Raw genomic sequence first — 22,248 nt, forward strand, 5'->3', positions numbered from 1 at the left:
AACCCCCTATTTAGCAAAGTAAAAGAAAAGTAGCAAACATTTTAACAAATAATGTCAGAAAACTAATGAGTTGAGGGATATAAATAGGCAGATCCTTAGAAAATGGATAGGGTAAAAAATTTGAAAAATTCTAAAAAAATTAAAGTATAATTGATACGAATTAAAATATATCCATTCAACCATATACAACTAGCCATTAACAGTAAATAAAGATGTATTTTTATTAAGATGGGAAGATGTTCTCAGACAACAGCAGGTTACCAAAGAATATGTACATTACTATCAGTTTTTTTAAAATTTATTATTATTACACAAGTAAAACATGTTCATTATAAGTAAATTAAGACACATTACCTAAAAATTTAATTACTTCTAACTTCACCATCTAAAATGTTAACATTCTGAAGTCAGTTTTTTTACTCAAACCAGTACAAAGAAAGGTAAATTACATTTTTAATATATTTTTAAGTAATTTTAAACTTACAAAGGAGTTGTAAAAATAGTACTACAGAGTTCCAGATACCCTTCATCCAGCTTCCTCTAATCTTAGTATATATTACATAACCAGGGTACATTTATAAAAAATAAAAGTACATTGGTATAATACCATTAACTGAATCGTACATTTTATTTCCCCAGTTTTTTTACTTATATAATCCAATTTGGGTACCATATTGCATTTAATTATAGTCTCCTTCAGTCTGAAAGTTTCTGTTTCCTTGTCTTTGATGGCCTTGTCACTTTTGAAGAGCAGTGATCTGTTTTCTTATAGAATGTCCCTCAATTTGCATTTGTCCAGTGTTTTCTTATGGATAGATTGAGATAATAGGTTTTGGGGAGGAATTCCACAGAGGTATAGTGTACCCTTCTCATAACATCACATCAGGGAGCACATACATAACTGGCGATGTTAACTTTGATCACTTGGTTAAAGTGCTGTCCAGGTGTCTCCACTGTTGAGCTACCATTTTTCTCTTTGTCCAGCCCATAATCAAGGGAAGGAGAATTAAATTCCACCTCCTAAAAGGGAGAATATGAAACAATTTGTGGTCATATGTTAAAACCACCACAGTAATTAGGTGTATTCTAGAAGAAATACTTGAGAGGCTATGCAGATACATTCTTTTCTCTTTAAAGTTTTGCCCACCAATTTTAGAATTCATCAGTAAATCTTGTCTACAGTAATTATTTCTATTTGCTGTTCTGATGGGAATTTTCTATATCCCCATCCCTTCTATATTTAACAGCTTAACAACTGAATTCTATAAACAAGATTTGTTTCTTCTCCACATTATTTTATCAATACAAACATGTATTTTGGGAGTTATAATCCAGTACTATTGTTATTTATTATGTGTTCATATTGTTCTAGCTTTGGCCACTGGCATCTTTTATAAGTGTCTTCCGTGTCCTTTTGACATGCCCCATTTTTTTCTTTTTAAGCACATCTTTACTTTCTGAGACTGCAAGATTGTCCAAGTTCTCATCTTGTGTTTTCCCTTCCCTAGCCTTGGAATGAGCTGTTTTTCCAATGATCCCTAGTTCCTTTATTAGAAAATGGTGGCCAATATGGTGAAACCCTGTCTCTACTAAAAATAGAAAATTTAGCTGGGGTGGTGGTGCACGCCTGTAATCCCAGCTACTCGGGAGGCTGAGGCAGGAGAATTGCATGAACCTGGGAGGTGGAGGTTGCAGTGAGCTGAGATGGCGCCACTACACTCCAGCCTGAGTGAAAAAGCGAGATACTGTCTCAAAAAAAACATACATACATATATATATATACACCTTCATATACGCACACATTCTTATTTCTGTATCTTTATATATAGTTGGCTCTGTTTTCCATAGTCCACATCTGTGGATTCAACCACCCATACATTTAAAACCTTGAAGGAAAAAAAAAGTAATAATACAGCACTTTTTAAAATAATACAAATAAAAAAGTAATTTAGTATAACAACTATTTACATAGTATTTACATTGTATTAAATATAAGTAATCTAGAGATGATTTTAAGTGTATAGGGGGATGCATATAGATTATATGCAAATATAATGCCATTTTATATAAGGGACTTGAGCATCTGTGGATTTTGATATTCATGAGAGTTCCTGGGACCAATCCCCCATAGATACTGAAGGACAACTATATACTTAAAATAAATATGAATATGCAGTAACATATCTGATTCTAAGCTGTAACCACATGGCTCACTGTAGACTTCTCTTTGCCTATTTGTAACTTCTTTCTCTGACAGAAACTTGGCTTATATGTTTGTTTAAATCTACTATACCTACAGAAAACTTGTAAGAACTGATAATATGTACCCTTGTGAGAAACAAGTTTACCAGTTACAGTGCAGTATTCATATATACTTCTTTTTGTTTTTGGCCTAATAGTATTTAGCAAAAGTGCCGTTTTCTAAAGTTACTTCACTCTGCTCCTTTTTTCTCTACCCCTTTCAATGAGGTTATATCATATGATTATAGTACAGTTCGATTTGTCACCATCTTCAGTTCTGGGATTTTCTGACATCCCTAAGTTTTTATCCTTAAGTTTGCATGTACATAAGTTAACTCTTTGTGCTGTATAGTTTTATGGGTTTTGATAGATGCAGTGTCATGTATCTGTCACCACAATGCCATAAGGAACAATTATACTAGTTAACTAACAGTTATATAATACTAAGTATTATCTTATATCCCTTTGAAGTCAGCTTCTCCCACACCCTGAAAACCACTGAACTGTTTTCTACCCTTACAGTTTTGCCTATTCCATAATCTCTTATAAATGGAATCTTAAATTATAATTTGTAGCCTTTTAGATCTGGTTCCTTCATCTAGCAAAATGCATTCAAGATTTATTGATTTTGTTGCATGAATCAGTAGTTGAGACTTACCCCAGATGATTCCATTTTATAGATGTACTGTGCTTTGTTTATTCACCTTGAATTTCATCCCAGTTAATTCTAGTTTTAGAGAAATAAAGTTACTATCAACACATAAAGGTTTTTATATGAACTATCCATTAACATGAGTAAATATCTAGAAGTAGGCTGGTTGCGTGGAATGTAACTAACTGTATATTTAACCTTTTAAATAAATTGTCCAGTTGTTTCCAAAATGGCTATACCGTTTTGTATTCACACCAGGAATGTATGAGAGTTCAGTTGCTTTGTATCCTTGCCAAAACTTGACGTTGTCAGGTTTATTATTTGTCCCCCAGCTCTAGAAGTTGTATAATGGATATCTTGTGGTTTAACTTGCACTTCACTAGTGAATTTTTTTTTTTTTTGAGATGGAGTCTCCCTCTGTCACCCAGACTGGAATGCAGTGGCAGGATCTCAGCTCATTGCAACCTCTGCCTCCTGGGTTCAAGACATTCTCGTGCCTCAGCCTCCCTGAGTAGCCAGTATTACAGGCACCTGCCACCATGTCCGACTAATTTTTTGTATTTTTAGTAAGTAGAGATGGGGTTTCACTCTTTTGACCAGGCTGGTTTTAAACTTCTGACCTCAGGTGATCCACCCACCTTGACCTCCCAAAGTGCTGGGATTACAGGTGTGAGCCACCGTGCCCAGCCTTCACCTAGTGACTTTTATGTGATTTGCCATCTATATGTTTTCTTTGATGAAATGTCTTCTTAGATTTTTTAGTCATTTCTATTGTTTGTTTTCTTTTGTTTTCAGAGACCTTTTTTCCAAATCCTTTGTCAGAGCAAGTACATTCTTTCAGTCTATAGCTTTTTCTTTAATTTTCTTAACATTATCTTTTGCAGAGCAAAAGGTTGCCATTTTGATGAGGCCCATTTTATCAGTTTTGTCCTTTTGTACATCATGCTTGTGGTATTGTATTTATGAATTTTCTGCCTGGATAGGCCCAGCCCACTTACACATGTCTAAGAGCCTGTGGACAGGCCCGTTGGTGCCCACATGCATCATCTGGGGTGCCTGAGGATTGGTTGGTCCTGCCCATCAGCACCCATTGTCTGGAGTCATGAGGACCAGCTTGCTCTTGCTATAACACGTGCCACCCAGAGGCCTACAGACAGGCCTGCCCGGCCTGCTGCCACCGTCAAGACCTTTGTGTCCACATACCAGCCAATCTGGCATCCCTATCCTCAGCAAAGCTTTATCACAGCCTCCACTGACAACCGAAGCCTAAGCCACTGAAGAAATCATAGATGCCTTGAGAGAATCATAGATACCACCATTGATGACAGTAAAAGAAATCATACAGAGACAACACATCTGAACCCATCTGGAATCAAATCCAGAGCACCCTACCCAGCTAACACTATAGCTACATCTACAGTAAAAGTTTTTCTCTACAAAAGCCAGTCCATAAAATTGGATAAAGCAGCAGTTGCACAGATAATCAAGATAAGGACACGAGAAACATAAAATACTAAGGAAACATGATACCTCCAAAGGAACACAATAATTTTCCACTAACAGATCTCAAAGAGCAGGTAATCAATAAAATGCCTGAAAAGGAATTGAAAATAATGATCTTAAGAAAACTAAGCAAGAAACAACAGAACACAGATAGACCATACAAATAAATCAGGAAAACAATTCATGATCTGAATGAGAAATTAAAGAGGTAAATATTTTAAGAAAAAACAAATTCTGGAACTGAAGAATTTAATAAAAAACAGTCGGCCGGGCGCGGTGGCTCAAGCCTGTAATCCCAGCACTTTGGGAGGCCGAGACGGGCGGATCACGAGGTCAGGAGATCGAGACCATCCTGGCTAACATGGTGAAACCCCGTCTCTACTAAAAATACAAAAACTAGCCGGGCGAGGTGGCAGGCGCCTGTAGTCCCAGCTACTCGGGAGGCTGAGGCAGGAGAATGGTGGGAACCCGGGAGGCGGAGCTTGCAGTGAGCTGAGATCCAGCCACTGCACTCCAGTCCGGGCGACAGAGCGAGACTCTGCCTCAAAAAAAAAAAAAAAAAAACAGTCGAGGACTTCAACTATAGACTAGATCAAGCAGAAGAAAGAATTTCTGAACTTTAAGACAGGTCTTTTAAAATAACCCAGTCAAACACACACTAAAAAGGATGAAGAAAACCTACATAGGACATCATAAAGCAAACAAATAATTCAATTTTGGGAGTGTCACAAGGAGAAAAGATAGGAAAAGGCATCAAAAACCTATTTAACAAAATAATCACTGAAGACCTCCCATGTCTTGAGAGAGAGATATATATCCAGATACAGGAAGCTCCTATGTACCAAAACAGTTTATTCAAAAAGGCCTTTCTAAGACACATTCATTTCAAACTCAAAAGTCAAAGACAAAGATAAAAGAATTCTAAAAACAGCAAGAGGAAAATACCAAGTCACATGAAGGAATCAGATTGAAGGCCAATTTCTCTGCAGAAATTTTACATTTCTGAGTGGGATAATAATATTCAAAGTGTTAAAAGGGGGAATAAATATGGCCTGCCAAGAATACTATACCCAGCAAAGCTATCCTTCAGAAATGAAAGAAAAATAAAGGCATTCCCAATCAGAAAGTGAGGAAATTCATCACCACTACACCAGTCCTACAAGAAATGTGTAAGAGGATCCTACATCTTGAAGTGACAGGATGATAACCTGCTGTATCATTAAAATATACAAATTATAAATCTCACTGGTAAAGTAAACATGCAATTGGAAAAAAAATAAGGAACCGAATGTTATCACTACAGAAAACCAAATTAGCAAACAAAAATGACAGGAATAAGCCTTCACATATCAATAACAGTTTTGAATATAAATTTTAAATTCCCCAATTAAGAGATATAAACTGGCTAAGTTAGATTTTAAAAAGCCAACCTGTGTATTTCCTCCAAAAAACTCACATCACCTGTAAAGACATATGTAGCCTGAATATAAAAAGGATGGGGGTAAAAACTCCACACAAGTGGAAACCAAAAGTATGCAGGAGTAGCTATACTTATATCAGAGAAAATAGGCTTTAAGTTGAAAACCATAAAAAGAGAGCAAGAAGATCATTATATGATAGAGGGATCAATTCAGCTGGAGGACGTAAAATGATAAATATATAACACCCAATGCCAGAGCATGAGATATATAAAGCGAACATTAGAGCTGAAGGACGAGATAGACCCCAATATAATAATAGCTGGAGACTTCAAAACTCCACTTCCAGCATTTGACAGATCATCTAGACAGAAAAATCAACGAACATCGGACTTAAGATGATCTGTAGACCAACTGAACCTAACAGTTTCAGAGCATTTCATCCAAAAGCTGCAGATTCCGTTCTTCTCATCAGCACATAGAACTTTCTTCAGGATAGACCATATGTCCACAAAACGAGTCTCAACAAAGTTTTAAAACTCAAAATTATATAACGTGTCTTTCCAGACCACAGTGGAATTAAACAGTAATAAGAGGAACTTCAGAAACTGTACAAATAAATGGAAATTCAGCATGCTCCTGAATGACTACTGGGTCAGTGAAAAAATTAAGAGGGAAATAAATTTATTGAAACAATTGAAAATGGAAACACAACATATAAAAACCTATGGGATACAGCAAAAACAGTGCTGAGAGGGAAGTTTGTAGCAATAAATTCCTGTATCAGGAACGTGTAGTAAGATTTCAACTAAAAAATGTAACAATACACTTCAAGGAACTAGAAAAGAAGAAGCCAAACCCAAAATTAGTAGAAAGAAACAAATAGTAAAAATCAGAGGAGAACTAAATGAAATAAAGTCTAAAAGAATCAATACAGGGCTGGGCGTGGTGGCGCACACCTGTAATCTCAGCATTTTGGGAGGCCAAGGTATGTGGATTCTTGAGCTCAGGATTTCGAGACCTGCTCGGGCAACATGGCAAAACCTTATTTCTACAAAAAAATACAGAAATTAGCATGGTGTGATGCAAGCCTGTAGACCCAGCTACTCAGGAGGCTGAGGTGGGAAGATCACTTGAGCCAAGAAACTGAGACGGCAGTGAGCCATGATTGTGCCACTGCACTGTAGCCTGGTCACCAGAGTGAGACCCTGTCTCAAAAAAAAAAAAAAAAAAAATGGTTTTTGAAGAGATAAACAAAATTGATAAGCCAAGAAAAAATGAGGGACAAGATCCAAATAAATGAAATTAAAATCTAAAAGGAGACACTACAGCTAATACCACAGAAGTATAGGGGATCATTAGGGACTATTATGAGCAATGATACGCCAACAAATTGAAAAACCTAGAGGAAATGGATAAATTTCTTGACATATATAACCTATCAAAATTGAATCAAGAAATGGAAAACCCAAACAGACCAATAATGAGTAATGATTGAATCAGTAATAGTCTACCAATAAAGAAAAGCCCAGGACCAGATGGCTTTACTGCCTAATTCTACCAAACTTATAAAGAACTAACACCAGTTCTCCTTAAACTATTCCAAAAAATTAAAGATGAGAGAATTTTTCCTAATTAATTCTCCAAGGCCATCATTGCTTTAATACCAAAACCAGACAAGGACACAACAAAAGAAAACTACAAACCACTGTACTTGTTGAACATAAATACAGAAATTCTCAACAAAACACTAGCAAACCTAATCTGACAACATATCAGAAAGATAATATACCATGATCATATGGGATTTATCCCAGGGATGCAAGTATGATTGTTGGACCATATTTGCATATGCTCATGGTGTGTTATTGCATGATATATCACATCAGCAGCATGAAGGACAAAAGCCATATGATCACATCTGTAGACACAGGAAAAGCATTGGATAAAATTCATCCTTTCTTGATAAAAATAATCAGCAAGGCCGGGTGCGGTGGCTCAAGCCTGTAATCCCAGCACTTTGGGAGGCCGAGACGGGCGGATCACGAGGTCAGGAGATCGAGACCATCCTGGCTAACACGGTGAAACCCCGTCTCTACTAAAAATACAAAAACTAGCTGAGCGAGGTGGCGGGCGCCTGTAGTCTCAGCTACTCCGGAGGCTGAGGCAGGAGAATGGCGTAAACCCGGGAGGCGGAGCTTGCAGTGAGCTGAGATCCGGCCACTGCACTCCAGTCCGGGCGACAGAGCAAGACTCCACCTCAAAAAAAAAAAAAAAAAATCAGCAAGTTAGGCATAAGAAGGAACATACCTCAACACAGTAAAGGCCGTGTATGATAAACCCACAGCTAACATCATATTGAATGGTGAAAAGCTGAAAGGCTTTCCTCCGAGAACTGGAACGAGAGAAAGATGCCCACTTCTACCATTCTTATTCAGTATAGTGCTGGATGTCCTAGTCAAAGCAGTTAGTCAAGAGAAAGAAATAAAGGGCATCCCAACTGGAAAAGGAGGAATCAAATTGCCCTTGTTTGCAGATGAAATGATCTTATATATGGAAAAAACTAAAAAACTGTTCCACCAAAAAACTGTTAGAACTGATGAACAAATTCAGTAAAGTTGCAGAATACAAAATCAGCATACAAAAGTCAGTAGCAATTATTATTTTTTTTTTTTTGAGATGGAGTCTCACTCTGTCGCCCAGGCTGGAGTGCAGTGGCCGGATCTCAGCTCACTGCAAGCTCCACCTCCCGGGTTCATGCCATTCTCCTGCCTCAGCCTCCCAAGTAGCTGGGACTACAGGCGCCCACCACCACGCCCGGCTGATTTTCTGTATTTTTAGTAGAGACGGGGTTTCACTGTGTTAGCCAGGATGGTCCCAATCTCCTGACCTCGTGATCTGCCCGCCTCAGCCTCCCAAAGTGCTGGGATTACAGGCGTGAGCCACCGTGCCTGGCCAAAAGTCAGTAGCAATTCTATACACCAATAATGTACTGGCTGAAAAAGAAATGAAGAAAGCAATTCCATTTACAATAGCCAAAAAATAAATAAATAACCAAGTAGGTGAAAGATCTCTACATTGAAAACTGCAAAACACTGATGAAAGAAATCAAGGAAGACAAATGGAAAGACATTCCACACTCATGGATTGGGAGAATTACTATTGTTAAAATGACCATACCACTCAAAACAATCTACAGATTCAATGCAATCCATATCAAAATAAAATGATATTTGTAACAGAAATAGAAAAAAGAATCCTAAAATTCTTAGGAAACCAAAAAGAGCAAAAAGAGCCAAAGCATTCCTGAACTAAAAGAACAACATGGGAGGCATCACACTACCTGACTTCAAAATATGCTACAGAGCTGTAGTAACCAAAACATAGTATTGATACAAAAACAGACACATAGACCAGTGGAACAGAATAAAGAACCCAGAATAAATCTACTTATTTACAGCAGATGTACCAAGAACGTACACTGGGGAAAGGACACTCTCTTCAGTCAGTGGTATTGGGGAAGCTGGATATCTGTGTGCAGAGAATGAAACTAAATACCTACCTATCACCATACCCAAAAATCCACTCCAAGTGGATTAAATACTTAAACATAAGACCCCAAACTCTAAAGACTACTAGAAGAAAACATGGGGGAAATGTTTCCTGATATTATACTGGGCAAAAACTTCATGGCTAAGACTCCAAAAGCACAAGCAACAAAAAGAAAAATAGTTAAGTGGAAATACGAAATTAAAAAGCTTCTGAACAGCAAAGGAAACAAGAGAGTGAAGAGACAACTTGGAGAATGGGAGGAATATTTACAAACTGTTCATCTGACAGAGGACTTATAAACAGGATATACAAGGAACTCAACCTAACAGGAAAAAAAATCCTATTAAAAATTGGGAAAAGGTCTGAATAGACATTTCTCAAAAGAAGACATACAAATGACCAAGAAATGTATTTGAAAAGCTCAACATTACTAATTGTCAGATTAAAACCACAATGAAGTATCATTACATTAGAATGATTATTATCAAAAAGACAAAAAGTAACATTTGATGAGGATGCAGAAAAAGGTGAACTCTTTCTAACTCTTTGTGTTAGAATTTTCTCAACGTTGGTCAGAATGTACATTAATGCAGCCATTATGGAAAATAGTGTGGAGGTTTCTCAAAAAAACTAAAAGAACCACCATATGATCCAGCAATCCTACTACTGGGTATTTATTCTAAAGAAAGGAAACCAGTATTGCATCACTTCATGGTAGCTAAGATAGGGAATTAACCCAAATATCCATCAACATATCAATGGATAAAAAAAAGTGCAGTATATATATACAGTGGCATACTATCGAGCCACTAAAAAGAATGAAAATTCATTATTTGTGGCCATATGGATGAACTTGGGGGACATTATGGGTTATGCAGAATAACTCAAACATGGAAAGATAAATACCACATGTTCTCACTCATGTGAGAGCTAAAAATTTTTTGAGCTCATGGAAGTAGAGAGTAAAATTGTGGGTATTAGAGCCTGGGAAGGGAAAGTGAGATAGGGAGCATGGGGAGAGGTTGGTTAATGGATACAAACTTACATCTAGGTTGATAGAATGAGTTCTGGTGTTCTGTAGCACCATAGGGTGAATATGGTTAAATACAACTTGTTGTGTATTTTCACAAAGCCAGAAGTGAGGATTCTGAATGTTCACAACCCAACAAAATAAGATGGATATGCTAGTTACCATAATTTGATCATTATATACCATATACACGTACCAGAATATCACTGTATCTCATATGTACAATTATTTTATGTCAACTAAAAAGGGAAAAAAGAATTCTTTGCCTAAATCAATATCACACAGACTTGTTTTCCTCTAAAAGTGTTATGTTTTATGTTAAGAGTTTTATATTTAGATCTGTAATTCCCTCCTGAGTTTACTTTTATATAAGGTATGAGGATGTGTCAAGATCCATTTTTTTAATATTGGAACATCCATTTGTCCAGACTATTTGTTTAAAAGACTATTCTTTCTCTTGAATTGCCCTTGCTTTTTTTCTTTTTCAAAAATTAATTGATCATATTTGTATGTGTCTGTTTCTGGGATATCTTTCCATTGATGTTTGTGTCTGTCCTTGAGCCAATACCATGTTGCCTTGAGTTCTGTACTTTTATAGTAAGTCTTGAATTTGATAGTGTGAGTCCTCCAACTTTGTTCTTAAAATTGTTTTGGCTGTTCTCGTTCCTTTGCATTTTAATATATTTATAATATGCTTGTTGATATCTACGGAAAGCATGCTAGAATTTTGGTTAGGACTGTGTTGTGTCTATCGATCAAATTGTGAAGAAGTCACATCTTAACAATATTTAGTTTTTGATTCCATGAACACAATATAATCTTAATTTATCTTTCAGCATATAGATACTGTACATATCTTCATTTCCTTATATAAATCCGTTTTAATCTATTATATTTCTGCCACAAAAACTCTTTTTTACATTTCTTAGAAAATAGATCTCCTGGCAATGAATTCCCTCTAGTTTTGTTTGAGAAAGTTTATTTCATCATCATATTTGAAAGATATTTTTGCTGGGTATAGAATTCTGGGTTTATCTTTTTTATTTGAAGTGACGGACTTTAAAGATGTCACTTCAGGCCGAGGTGGGCGGATCACAAGGTGTGAAGTTTGAGACCATCCTGGCCAACATGGTGAAACCCTGTCTCTACTAAAAATACAAAAAATGAGCTGGCATGGTGGCACATGCCTGTAGTCCCAGCCACTCGGGAGGCTGAGGCAGGAAAATTGCTTAAACCCGGGAGGCAGAGGTTGCAGTGAGCCCAGATCACACCACTGCACTCCAGCCTGGCAACAGAGCGAGACTCCATCTCAAGAAAAAAAAGATGTCACTTTATTTTCTTATGATTTAAATGGTTTCTAACAAGAAATCTGTGTGTATATAATGCTCCTTTTCTCCCTCTGCCTCTGATTTTCAGCATTTCAAATACAATATGCCTAGGGATTTTTCCCTCCCTTCCCTCCTTCCTCTCCCATCCCCACCGTATTTATCTTAGTTATTGTTCTTCTGTCTGTGGCTTGGTGTCTGTCATTAATTTTAGAAAATTATCGGCTGGGTGTGGTGGCTCACACCTGCAATCCCAGCACTTTGGGAGGCCAAGGCGGGCAAATCGCAAGGTAAGGAGATCGAGAACATCCTGGCCAACATGGTGAAACCCCATCTCTACTAAAATACAAAAAATTAGCCGGGCGTGGTGGCATGTGCCTGTAATCCCAGCTACGCAGGAGGCTGAGGCAAGGGAATTGCTTGAACCTGGGAGGCAGAGGTTGCAGTCAGTCGAGATGGGGCCACTGCACTCCAGCCTGGCGACAGAGCAAGACTCTGTCTCAAAAAACAAAAAAGTTTCAGATATATTTTCTTCAAATATTTTTCCGTCCTGTCCTCCCTCTTCTTCTGAGATTACAGTTATAAATATGTTAGGATGTTGGAGACTGTCACACAGCTTTTCCTCAGCTGTGTCAGTTTTACTTACGAGTACATCAGACATATTCTTTATCTCCATTTCCATTTGATTCCTTTTCATAACTTCCATGCCACTGCTGAAATAACCCATCTGATCTCACATGTTATCCACCGTTCCTATTAGAGCCTTTAGCATATTAGTCATACTTTAGCATATCAGTCGTACTCACTTAAAATTTGTATCAAGGCCGGGTGCGGTGGCTCATGCCTGTAATCCCAGCACTTTGGGAGGCTGAGGCAGGAGGATAGCTTGAGTCCAGGAATTCAAGATCTGTTTGGAAAACATAGCAAGACACTGTCTCTACAAAAAATAATAAAATAAATTAGCTGGGCATGGTGGTACCTGCCTGTGGTCCCAGCTACTTGGGAGGTTGAGACGGGAAGATCACTTGAGCCTGGGAGGTCAAGGCTGCAGTGAGCCCTCATTGTGCCACTGCTCTCCAACCTGGGCAGCAGAGCAAGACCCCATCTGAAAAATAAAAATGAAAAATAGAAGCAAATGCTACTTTTTTTTTTTTTTTTTTTTTTTTTTTGAGACGGAGTCTCACTCTGTGACCCAGGCTGGGGTGCAGTGGCTGGATCTCAGCTCACTGCAAGCTCTGCCTCCCGGGTTTACGCCATTCTCCTGCCTCAGCCTCCCGAGTAAAATGCTACTTTTTTTTGAATCGATAGGCTACATGAGGATAAAGACATCAATGGAATTGCAGTATACTACCATTTGGAGTTACCTAAAAATAATAATAGCTAACACATCTTCAACATTCTAGGCATTATATTGTGTGCTTTACATATATTAACTCATTTGATCCTCACAAACTTTTTGTTTTGTTTTTTTTTTTGAAACGGAAACTCTGTCACTCAGGCTGGAGTGCAGTGGCGCTATCTTGGCTCACTGCAACCTCTGACTCCTGGGTTTAAGAAGTTTTCCCACCTCACTTCCCAAGTAGCTGGGATTACAAGCACCTGCCACCATCCCCAGCTAGTTTTTGTATTTTTAGTAGAGAGAGGGTTTCGCCATGTTGGCCAGGCTGGTCTCAAACTCCTGGCCTCAAGTGATCTGCCTGCCTCAGCCTCCCAAAGTGCTGGGAGCTGGGATTACAAGGGTGAGCCACCGCACCAGTCCTCACAAACCTTTTGAGGTAGAAAATATTACCATGTCTTTTTTACAGTCAGAAAATGAAGATTTAAGTAACAAGATTGTGGCCCTTGACCACACAGAGCTAAAAAAATAATTTACTGGTTTAGATTCTCCTGCCTCAGCCTCCCGAGTAGCTGGGACTGCAGGCACCCGCCACCATGCCCAGCTAATTCTTGTATTTTTAGTAGAGATGGGGTTTCACCATGTTGGCCAGGCTGGTCTTGAACTCCTGACCTCGTGATCCACCTGCCTCGGCCTCCCAAAGTGCTGGGATTACAGGCATGAGCCACCGCGCTCGGTCTATGTTGAGCATCTTTTTATAGGCCATTTATATATCTCTGGAGAAATCTATGTTCAAGTCCCTATGCCCATTTTTTAAATTGGGTTATCTTGCTGTTGAGTTCAAAAGTTCGTTATATATTCTAGATTTTTTTTTTTCCTTTATTTTGAGACAGCATCTTACTAGCTGTCTCCCAAGCTGTGGTATAGCGGCATGATCATGGCTCACTGCAGCCTCGACTTCCCGGCCTCCAACCTCAGCTTCCTGAGTAGCTGAGACTACAGGCACACACCACCTAACTAATTTTTAATTGAGACAGGGTCTTGGTTTGTCACCCAGGCTGGAATGCAGGTGGCAGGACCATGGCTCACTGCAACCTAAGACCTCCTGGGCTCAAGCAGTCCTCCCACCTCAGCTTCCTGAGCAGCTGGGACTACAGGCATGTGCCACCACACCTGGCTAGATTTTTAAAATATTTTTTGTAGAGACCGGGTCTCACTATATTGCCCAGGCTGGTCTTGAACACATGAGTTCAAGAGATTCTCCCACCTCAGCCTCCCAAAGTGCTGGGATTATAGGCATGAGCCATACACCTTGCCTATTCTATATCTTAACCCCTTAGCAGATACATGATTTGCAGATATTTCTTCTCATTCTGTAGGTTGCCTTTTTACTATTTATTGTGTCTTTTGGTGTGCAGAAGTTTTTTAGTTTGATATAGTCCTATTTGTCTATTTTGCTTTTGTTACCTCTGCTTTTGGTATTGTATTTAAGACATCACTGCCAAATCCAAAGTCAGAGAGTGTTTTCTTCTAGAAGTTTTATAGTTTTAGGTCTTATGTTTAGGTCTTTGATCTATTTTGAGTTAATATTTGTGTATGACATAAGGTGAGGTCCAACCTCATTCTTTTGCAGTGGATATCCAGGTTTCCCAGCACCATTTATTGAAGAGACTGTTAGATTTTTTAAATGCCCTGAAATGATTAGTTTGTAAGATTTTCTATTTAAAGGATTGTTACACATTGAAATTTAGCTTTAATGTTTTCTTAGTTGTTGATATAGATAGAAGTTCAAGTTTTGCAGGAATTATGCAGAATATCTTAATAGTGAGAGGTGTAATTTTTAAGTGGTCATTTTTTGTTTATGGAGTTGTTTGTTTTGAGATGGAGTCTTACTCTTGTCACTCAGGCTGGAGTGCAGTGGCGACTACAGCCTCTGCCTCCCAGGTTCAAGCGATGCCCGCACCTCAGCCTTCCAAGTAGCTGGGACTACAGGCACGCGCCGCTAATTTTTGTGTTTTTAGTAGAGGGGGGTTTCGCCATGTTGGCCAGGCTGATCTTGAACTCCTGACCTCAGGTGATGCCCCCCCGCCTTGGCCCCCCCAAAGTGCTGGGATTACAGGCGTGAGCTACAACGCCTGGCCAGATTAAAATTTTTAATATAAGGTAATTTCCAAGTCATTCTATGTATCTTTTCCAATTCTTAATATATACTAAAATGTTGGTTGCTGTGAGCTATTTCTTTAAAAAAGAAAAAAAAAAGGTAATCCAAAATAAATATGTGGAAATTATTTGCATTATTTTTCCCGTCCTCTTTTGCTTGTAGGGAAGCAGCTCGAGAGTGTCGTAGAAAGAAGAAAGAATATGTGAAATGTTTAGAAAACAGAGTGGCAGTGCTTGAAAATCAAAACAAGACATTGATTGAGGAGCTAAAAGCACTTAAGGACCTTTACTGCCACAAATCAGATTAATTTGGGATTTAAATTTTCACCTGTTAAGGTGGAAAATGGACTGGCTTGGCCACAACCTGAAAGACAAAATAAACATTTTATTTTCTAAACATTTCTTTTTTTCTATGCGCAAAACTGCCTGAAAGCAACTACAGAATTTCATTCATTTGTGCTTTTGCATTAAACTGTGAATGTTCCAACACCTGCCTCCACTTCTCCCCTCAAGAAATTTTCAACGCCAGGAATCATGAAGAGACTTCTGCTTTTCAACCCCCACCCTCCTCAAGAAGTAATAATTTGTTTACTTGTAAATTGATGGGAGAAATGAGGAAAAGAAAATCTTTTTTTAAAATGATTTCAAGGTTTGTGCTGAGCTCCTTGATTGCCTTAGGGACAGAATTACCCCAGCCTCTTGAGCTGAAGTAATGTGTGGGCCGCATGCATAAAGTAAGTAAGGTGCAATGAAGAAGTGTTGATTGCCAAATTGACATGTTTTCACATTCTCATTGTGAATTATGTAAAATTGTTAAGAGACATACCCTCTGAAAAGAACTTTAGTATGGTATTGAAGGAATTAGAAATGAATTTGGAGTGCTTTCTATGTATGTTCTCTTCAATACTGAAAATTTGTCCTTGGTTCTTAAAAGCATTCTGTACTAATACAGCTCTTCCATAGGGCAGTTGTTGCTTCTTAATTCAGTTCTGTATGTGTTCAACATTTTTGAATACATTAAAAGAAGTAACCAACTGAATGAAAAAGCATGGTATTTGAATTTTAAATCAAAGTAAATAAAAGTACAAAGCATATTTTAGTTAGTACTAAATTCTTAGTAAAATGCTGATCAGTAAACCAATCCCTTGAGTTATATAACACGATTTTTAAATAAATGTTATTGTCCTCACCTTCAAAAAATTTATATTGTCACTCATTTACATAAAAAGATATTTCTAATTTACTGTTGCCCATTGCACTTACATGATACCACCACCAAGAAAGCCTTCAAGATGTCAAATAAAGCAGTGATATATATTTGTTTATGCAATGTTACATGTTGTAGAAAAATACTGATTTTAAATCTTTTCCATATTAACAATTTAACAGAGAATCTCTACTGAATTTTTTAAATGAAAGAAGTTGTAAGGATATAAAAAGTACAGTGTTAGATGTGCACAAGGAAAGTTATTTTCAGACATATTTGAATGACTGCTGTACTGCAATATTTGGATTGTCATTCTTACAAAACATTTTTTTGTTCTCTTGTAAAAAGAGTAGTTATTAGTTCTGCTTTAGCTTTCCAATATGCTGTATAGCCTTTGTCATTTTATAATTTTAATTCCTGATTAAAAGTCTGTATTTGTGTATATCATACATTGTTTTCAATACCACTTTTAATTATTACTCATTTTATTCACTAAGCTCGATAAATCTAACAGTTACTCTTTAAAAAAAAAAAAAAGACTAAGGTGGATTTTAAAAATTGGAAACTGACATAATATTAGATTATAATTTCTCATTTGGGGCCGGGCGCAGTGGCTCACGCCTGTAATCCCAGCACTTTGGGAGGCCGAGGTGGGTGGATCACCTGAGGTTAGGAGTTCAAGACCAGCCCAGCCAACATGGTGAAACCCCATCTCTACTAAAAACAGAAAAATTAGCCGGGCCTGATGGCGGTCACCTGTAATCCCAGCTACTCGGGAGGTTGAGGCAGCAGAGTCGCTTGAACCTGGGAGGCAGAGGTTGCAGTGAGCCGAGATAGCACCATTGCACTCCAGCCTGGGCGACAAGAGTGAGACTCTGTCTCAAAAAATAAAAATAAAAAAATTTCTCATTTGGGAAGGAAATTCCTTTTAAAAAAGAGTTGAGACACTTAGAAAACTAAGGTTTTTTATTTAGTCAAGAGTTATTTAAGAAAGTCAAGCTTGTTTAACAACAAAATATGAAGATTTAAGTGTTAATTGCTGGATCCATTTTAAAAAGTAAGATTTTAATTACATTTGTAAATGGTATATTTTTGTTTGTAACAAACCATTGTCTTTTTTCAAGGATGAACAGAGTTTATGAAGGAGCATCATTCTAAGAATTGAGTGATGTAGTCTTTATGTTTGGACAGTTCACCAGATTCTCAAGAAGGCTTTCAAACAACTATAAAGTTTGATGTTTGTCCTGCTGAGCTAATGGGGAAAGTTATAGCATAAAAATTGTGTAACAGCATAGATATGTCATTTTTAAAAACTGGTTTAACAGAAATCAAGCAAAGTCACAATATGTTCACAAGTTGGATTTATTGAGTCAGAATGTCGAATTGAACATTTTGAATGTCATAAGTGTTATAAATGAAAAATTGCCTGATGTTTAGCAGTTTGTATTCTCTAAAGCTTTTTTTCAAAAGTTGAGGCTTTCTACTTAGTGGGAAGTTGGTGGCCCTCTTAGTCCCTGATAAATCAAGGCAATCATATTCATGTGAGCTGGATGAATTTATAAGTTATAAAGACCTTGTCCTTCATACCTTGAGGATGATTGCACTGGTTTTGAAGTCAATTACTTAATGGTGAGGTGAGAAATGTATCCTGTTGCTAAATCTGTTTTAGACCTTTGGTGAGACTTGAAGATTTCGGTTTATAAAGATAAAAATCAAGCATCTTTTGTGCAGGTTTTTTCTTTTTTTAATGCAAGAATGGTGGGGAGGTTTGTTTGTAAGCATGAAACTTTGAGAATCTTTATTAAGAAAATGACATAATTTTTAAAAACCTTGTAGCCAAGAACATATGTGGCCACATTATCAGTAATGTTTTTCTCTTTATATTGGCCAAAAGGGAATAAAAATGTCATCATAGGAATTTGTATATATGCTACTGATTTGCCTAGAAAATAGCAAGTTTCATATTGCTCACTTTGCAAATATAGGGCCATGTGGCACTTTTATCTATAGGACAGATTAACTCTAATAAAAATGAAGTGGGGAGGGGTTTATTTTTGATATATTACTCTTATGAGTTTTCAAGCTTTGATAGTGTTTAACTGAAAAGTGGCTTAGAAAGGGCTAGATCCAGTGTGTTCATTATTAAATAATTGCTATCATACAATTTTAAGTTCATTATTTTTCAAACTCAAGTACCATATTGGCAACCATAATATTGTCATAGGTGCTCTTTTCATTTAGATATTATTGGGGGGGGTGGCATTTGTATAATATATGTGTACATATATATATATATATACATACAGTATATAATCTAAAGCTCTGAGAGCTCTTAAGTCAGGAATGCTGAGTATTATAGTATATTGAGGTCAGATGAAATTTTACATTTTTATGTGTTCTGTTGCATCCCTTCTGGTAGTTTCTATGACTGCATTACTCCAGCACTCAACAACTGATTTTATCTTCTAATTTTCTTTAAAGTATTTTATTTTTTATTAGTTTTCTTTGGCTTGATACTTTTAAATATGTTACTAGTCACTTGAAAGCATCTCCCCCAAAAGTATTTGGTTTTTATGATTTGTCTGTGGCAGCTATAACAGTGGTAAGAACATTTTGAAGATAGCTTTTTAAAGGAACCACTGATTTTTTCAAAAATCATCCTGGGGGAGGAATTTTGGCATTTCATTTGAGCAGGGATTTTGTCAGAAAATGTGTTTTGACGGTAGGTCAGCAGCAGTGCTAGTCTCTGAAAGCACAATACCAGTCAGGCAGCCTATTCCATCAGATGTCATCTGGCTGAAGTTTGTCTCTCAGGACAAATCCCTATCATTTTGACCTTTTGGAGTGACATGTGGAATCATACAAAGGCTTAGGAGGAAATATGTTTGTTTAAACCAGGATGCTTTTACTTACTTGAAGTGACTTCAATCTAGATTTCTTTTCATATTTAATGTTTTTAATTCTATGATCAGCTATAGTCAGCTGTTACCAGAAATTGGTCTCTGTTTATTTTGAAGATCACGGTTGCTTCATTTTGCAGGATTAAATAGGGCTAATATATCTTAAAGTTAAGATCTTGAATTAAAGTGGGTTTTAGAATAGTGTTACATACCTTTTCAGTAATTTTCAAGAGGCTTTATTTTTGTTGCCTTTGTAGCCCTGAAAGCTATTGGTATATTTTTTCCCCCATGGACCTAATAGAAAAGTTGTATATTTATTTGGAATATATTTACATTCTGTCCTTTGTAAATGTTTGGTGTAACTTGCACTTTTTAAAATGACCCAGTTTGGGTATTAGCAACTTAAGAAATTCCCTCATGAAGTAATTCTCAACTTTTTAGTCTTTCTCCTCTCTTCAAATCATGTGACTTTTTAAATGGAAGTTTTTCATTAATTAAAATATTTTAGCACCTAAAAGCTAGCCTTAAAAACAGCTGAAAAGAAGAACATCAGGAAATTAGATATGACTAGCCCAGTTAATTAAAAGACGGGCTCAAACCTTGTTTTATTCTTTTTCATCTTGGATAAAGATTGAAGGGAAAATAACTCAAGTGAATAATATTTATTTTCAATTTTTAATGAGACTTTATCCTCATCACATTAATACTGCACATAGTATGCCAAAATGTTCACTAATTTGTCTAGAATAGTACAAGACTTTTTAGAGCAATTGTCTTCACAGAGACCACATGTAATCATTTTACTGAATTATTTTCATTTTTAATGGCTTTGTTAACATCAAAGAAATGCTGCCTAAATTTGACTGATTACAGATGAGGAAGGAGAAAGTAAAGTGTGCATAGTAAGCCTGCAGGTGAAGAGTTGTGAGATAAATTTGTTCACTCAGTTGTACAAAGCACAACTAGAACTTTTCGTTGGGTGGCTTACATACATCTTGAATATTCTAATGTAATAATGTTGACTATTAAGTTGACTACACAGTCACTGTATGTACTAGGAACTGGTTTCCTTGACATTGTAGAATCAATGGCTAGGAGAGGCATTAATCTTTGAGGGGCTGAACATATCATGAAGCTGAGTCAGTATGGAAAATTTTCAAATAAACAGGGTGCTGAAGTTCCATCTGTCTCATCTGCTTATGATAAGTTCTTATTGATTAGTGAATGTAACTTAAGCCTTTGTATGTGTCCTCAGGGGGCAGACCGACTTTAAGAGGGACCAGATAACGTTTGAATGGAGGGATTATATTTCAGGTGTTTTAGCTTGAAATTTATTTTTTAGAAAAAGAAAAATTTTAAAAATATATAAATAAAATAGAACAAAGCCGGTGATGCAAGTTGATATTATAAACAGGCAGTTTTAGCACAGAAAGAAAATACTGACCTGTCTGCATTCTGGTACGGTGGGTGCAGGTCCCAGCTGGGTATGACATGATACATTTTTAATTATTCTCACCAGCAAGTAAAAGGAAAATGAACAATCTTCTGGAAATGTCTTTGAAAATTATCAAAGAGTAGGAAATTCACATTTGACCTAACATTACTTGCCAATAGAAGTATGGCATTTCCAAGCTTTTGTCTGAGAAGTATCTCAGAGATGTGAGAGTAAATCTGAGATAGTTTAAAAATTGGTAGGGAAGGAAGAAAATCTCTGCAAATAATGATTTTATGTTTGTTGGCCAAGTGAAATGATCTATCATTGTGTTTGGGAGGTTTTATTTTCTTATGTTTTTAAAATTAAATTGGTAAATGCTTTATAGATGTATTTTTATCCAAGTGCCACTCCAATTTGTGTATGTAATAAAATTATTTATATTAAAAGTGGGAAATAATTTGTCAACATTTTTTTGAGTATAGATTTATTAGGGGTGGCAAAGAAGAGTGCTAGTTAGCAGTTTTCCACGTAAAGTTGTCCTTGACTGATTTGTCCACATGTCAGTTGTAACTCCCCCACTCCCTACAAAAGGAATTATTTCTAACCCAGATGTATCACTTGAAACTTTTTAAAAGCAAAATAATCAGGGAAGTTCCTAGAAAAGTGTTTGGCTTTTTGGTTTTTCCTTGAGGATTGGGGTAAAGACTTACCCCAAAACTGTCAGCACAAAACAGGGTATTGATTTTTAACTCTGATGTTTCTGTTGGAGTTGAATAATAAATAAATAATGAGGGAAATACGTTTCTAATAAAATTCCCTACATTCTAGAAACATCCCTGTTTTAATTTTTTTACCTAAATCTTTTTGTGCTTTATGTGTAAAGAAAAAAATGTACTGAGTTACAATGCATTTTATTAACACTATGTACATAATAGCTGCTTTGTGTTCAGAATGGTAGCAGTTGCTTTGTATATTAAAGTGATCCTTGTGAATTTGTGAAATATTGTCATAAAGTGCTTTTTCTTACTGTAATCTTTGTGGTATCAACTGTCATAATGCTCTTTTTACACAAACATTTATGTGCAGTCACATAAACATGCTTTTAAAAACTCTGTAAGTCTCTTTTTTGGGAATGGGATCTCTTGATATTTTGTTGGGTTTTTTTGCTAGTAGAGTGAAGCCATGTTTTATTGGACTTAAAGTTACAATATATTACAAGCTTGTGATGGAAGGCAACAAAACTAATTCAGACAACAAGAACATATCTTCAGTTATTGGATCCCTAATTTTCAGGACAAAACCTGTTTTTCAATAAGATTGAACAGTGCCTATTTGTGGATTTGGAGATGTTACTGTCAAGACCAATGGAGACATACGACCAGCTGTCTCTGATGTCATAAAACACATGTGTTCACTGAAGGGACAGTAAGAATATATACCTTCTCAGGTCCCCTTGCAATTCTAAAACTCTGATCATATAAATTGGAAG

General features: G+C 36.8%; 2 protein-coding genes across 8 annotated transcripts in view; one reads left to right on the plus strand and one right to left on the minus strand.

Annotated features, from left to right (window-relative positions):
* The window catches only part of CREB1 (cAMP responsive element binding protein 1), a 74,629-nt gene extending 52,758 nt beyond the window's left edge, over positions 1–21,871 (plus strand). For 3 of the 5 annotated variants that reach the window (XR_002733198.1, XM_023219623.1, XM_023219636.1), the window contains one exon: positions 15,381–21,871. Coding sequence is in view for 2 of the 5 variants with exons in the window: in XM_023219623.1 (XP_023075391.1) it covers positions 15,381–15,525 (145 nt within the window). In the remaining 3 variants the exon portion in view is untranslated. The remainder of the gene's footprint in view (positions 1–15,380) is intronic. The other 2 variants (XR_004229219.1, XR_002733197.3) reach the window with 1 other exon arrangement.
* METTL21A (methyltransferase like 21A) overlaps positions 197–22,248 on the minus strand; it is a 43,297-nt gene continuing 21,245 nt past the window's right edge. Inside the window, exons 4-5 of one of the 3 annotated variants that reach the window (XM_023219707.1) lie at positions 2,900–2,968; positions 884–1,020 (exon numbers count right to left, since the gene is read on the minus strand). In XM_023219707.1, the coding sequence (XP_023075475.1) occupies positions 2,916–2,968 (53 nt within the window). In that variant the 3' untranslated portion in view covers positions 884–1,020; positions 2,900–2,915. Of the gene's footprint in view, positions 1,021–2,899; positions 2,969–22,248 lie in introns of all 3 variants that reach the window. The other 2 variants (XM_023219725.2, XM_023219715.2) reach the window with 2 other exon arrangements.

The sequence above is a fragment of the Piliocolobus tephrosceles genome, chromosome 11 (genome assembly GCF_002776525.5).
Source record: "Piliocolobus tephrosceles isolate RC106 chromosome 11, ASM277652v3, whole genome shotgun sequence".
Taxonomy (NCBI): Eukaryota; Metazoa; Chordata; class Mammalia; order Primates; family Cercopithecidae; genus Piliocolobus; species Piliocolobus tephrosceles.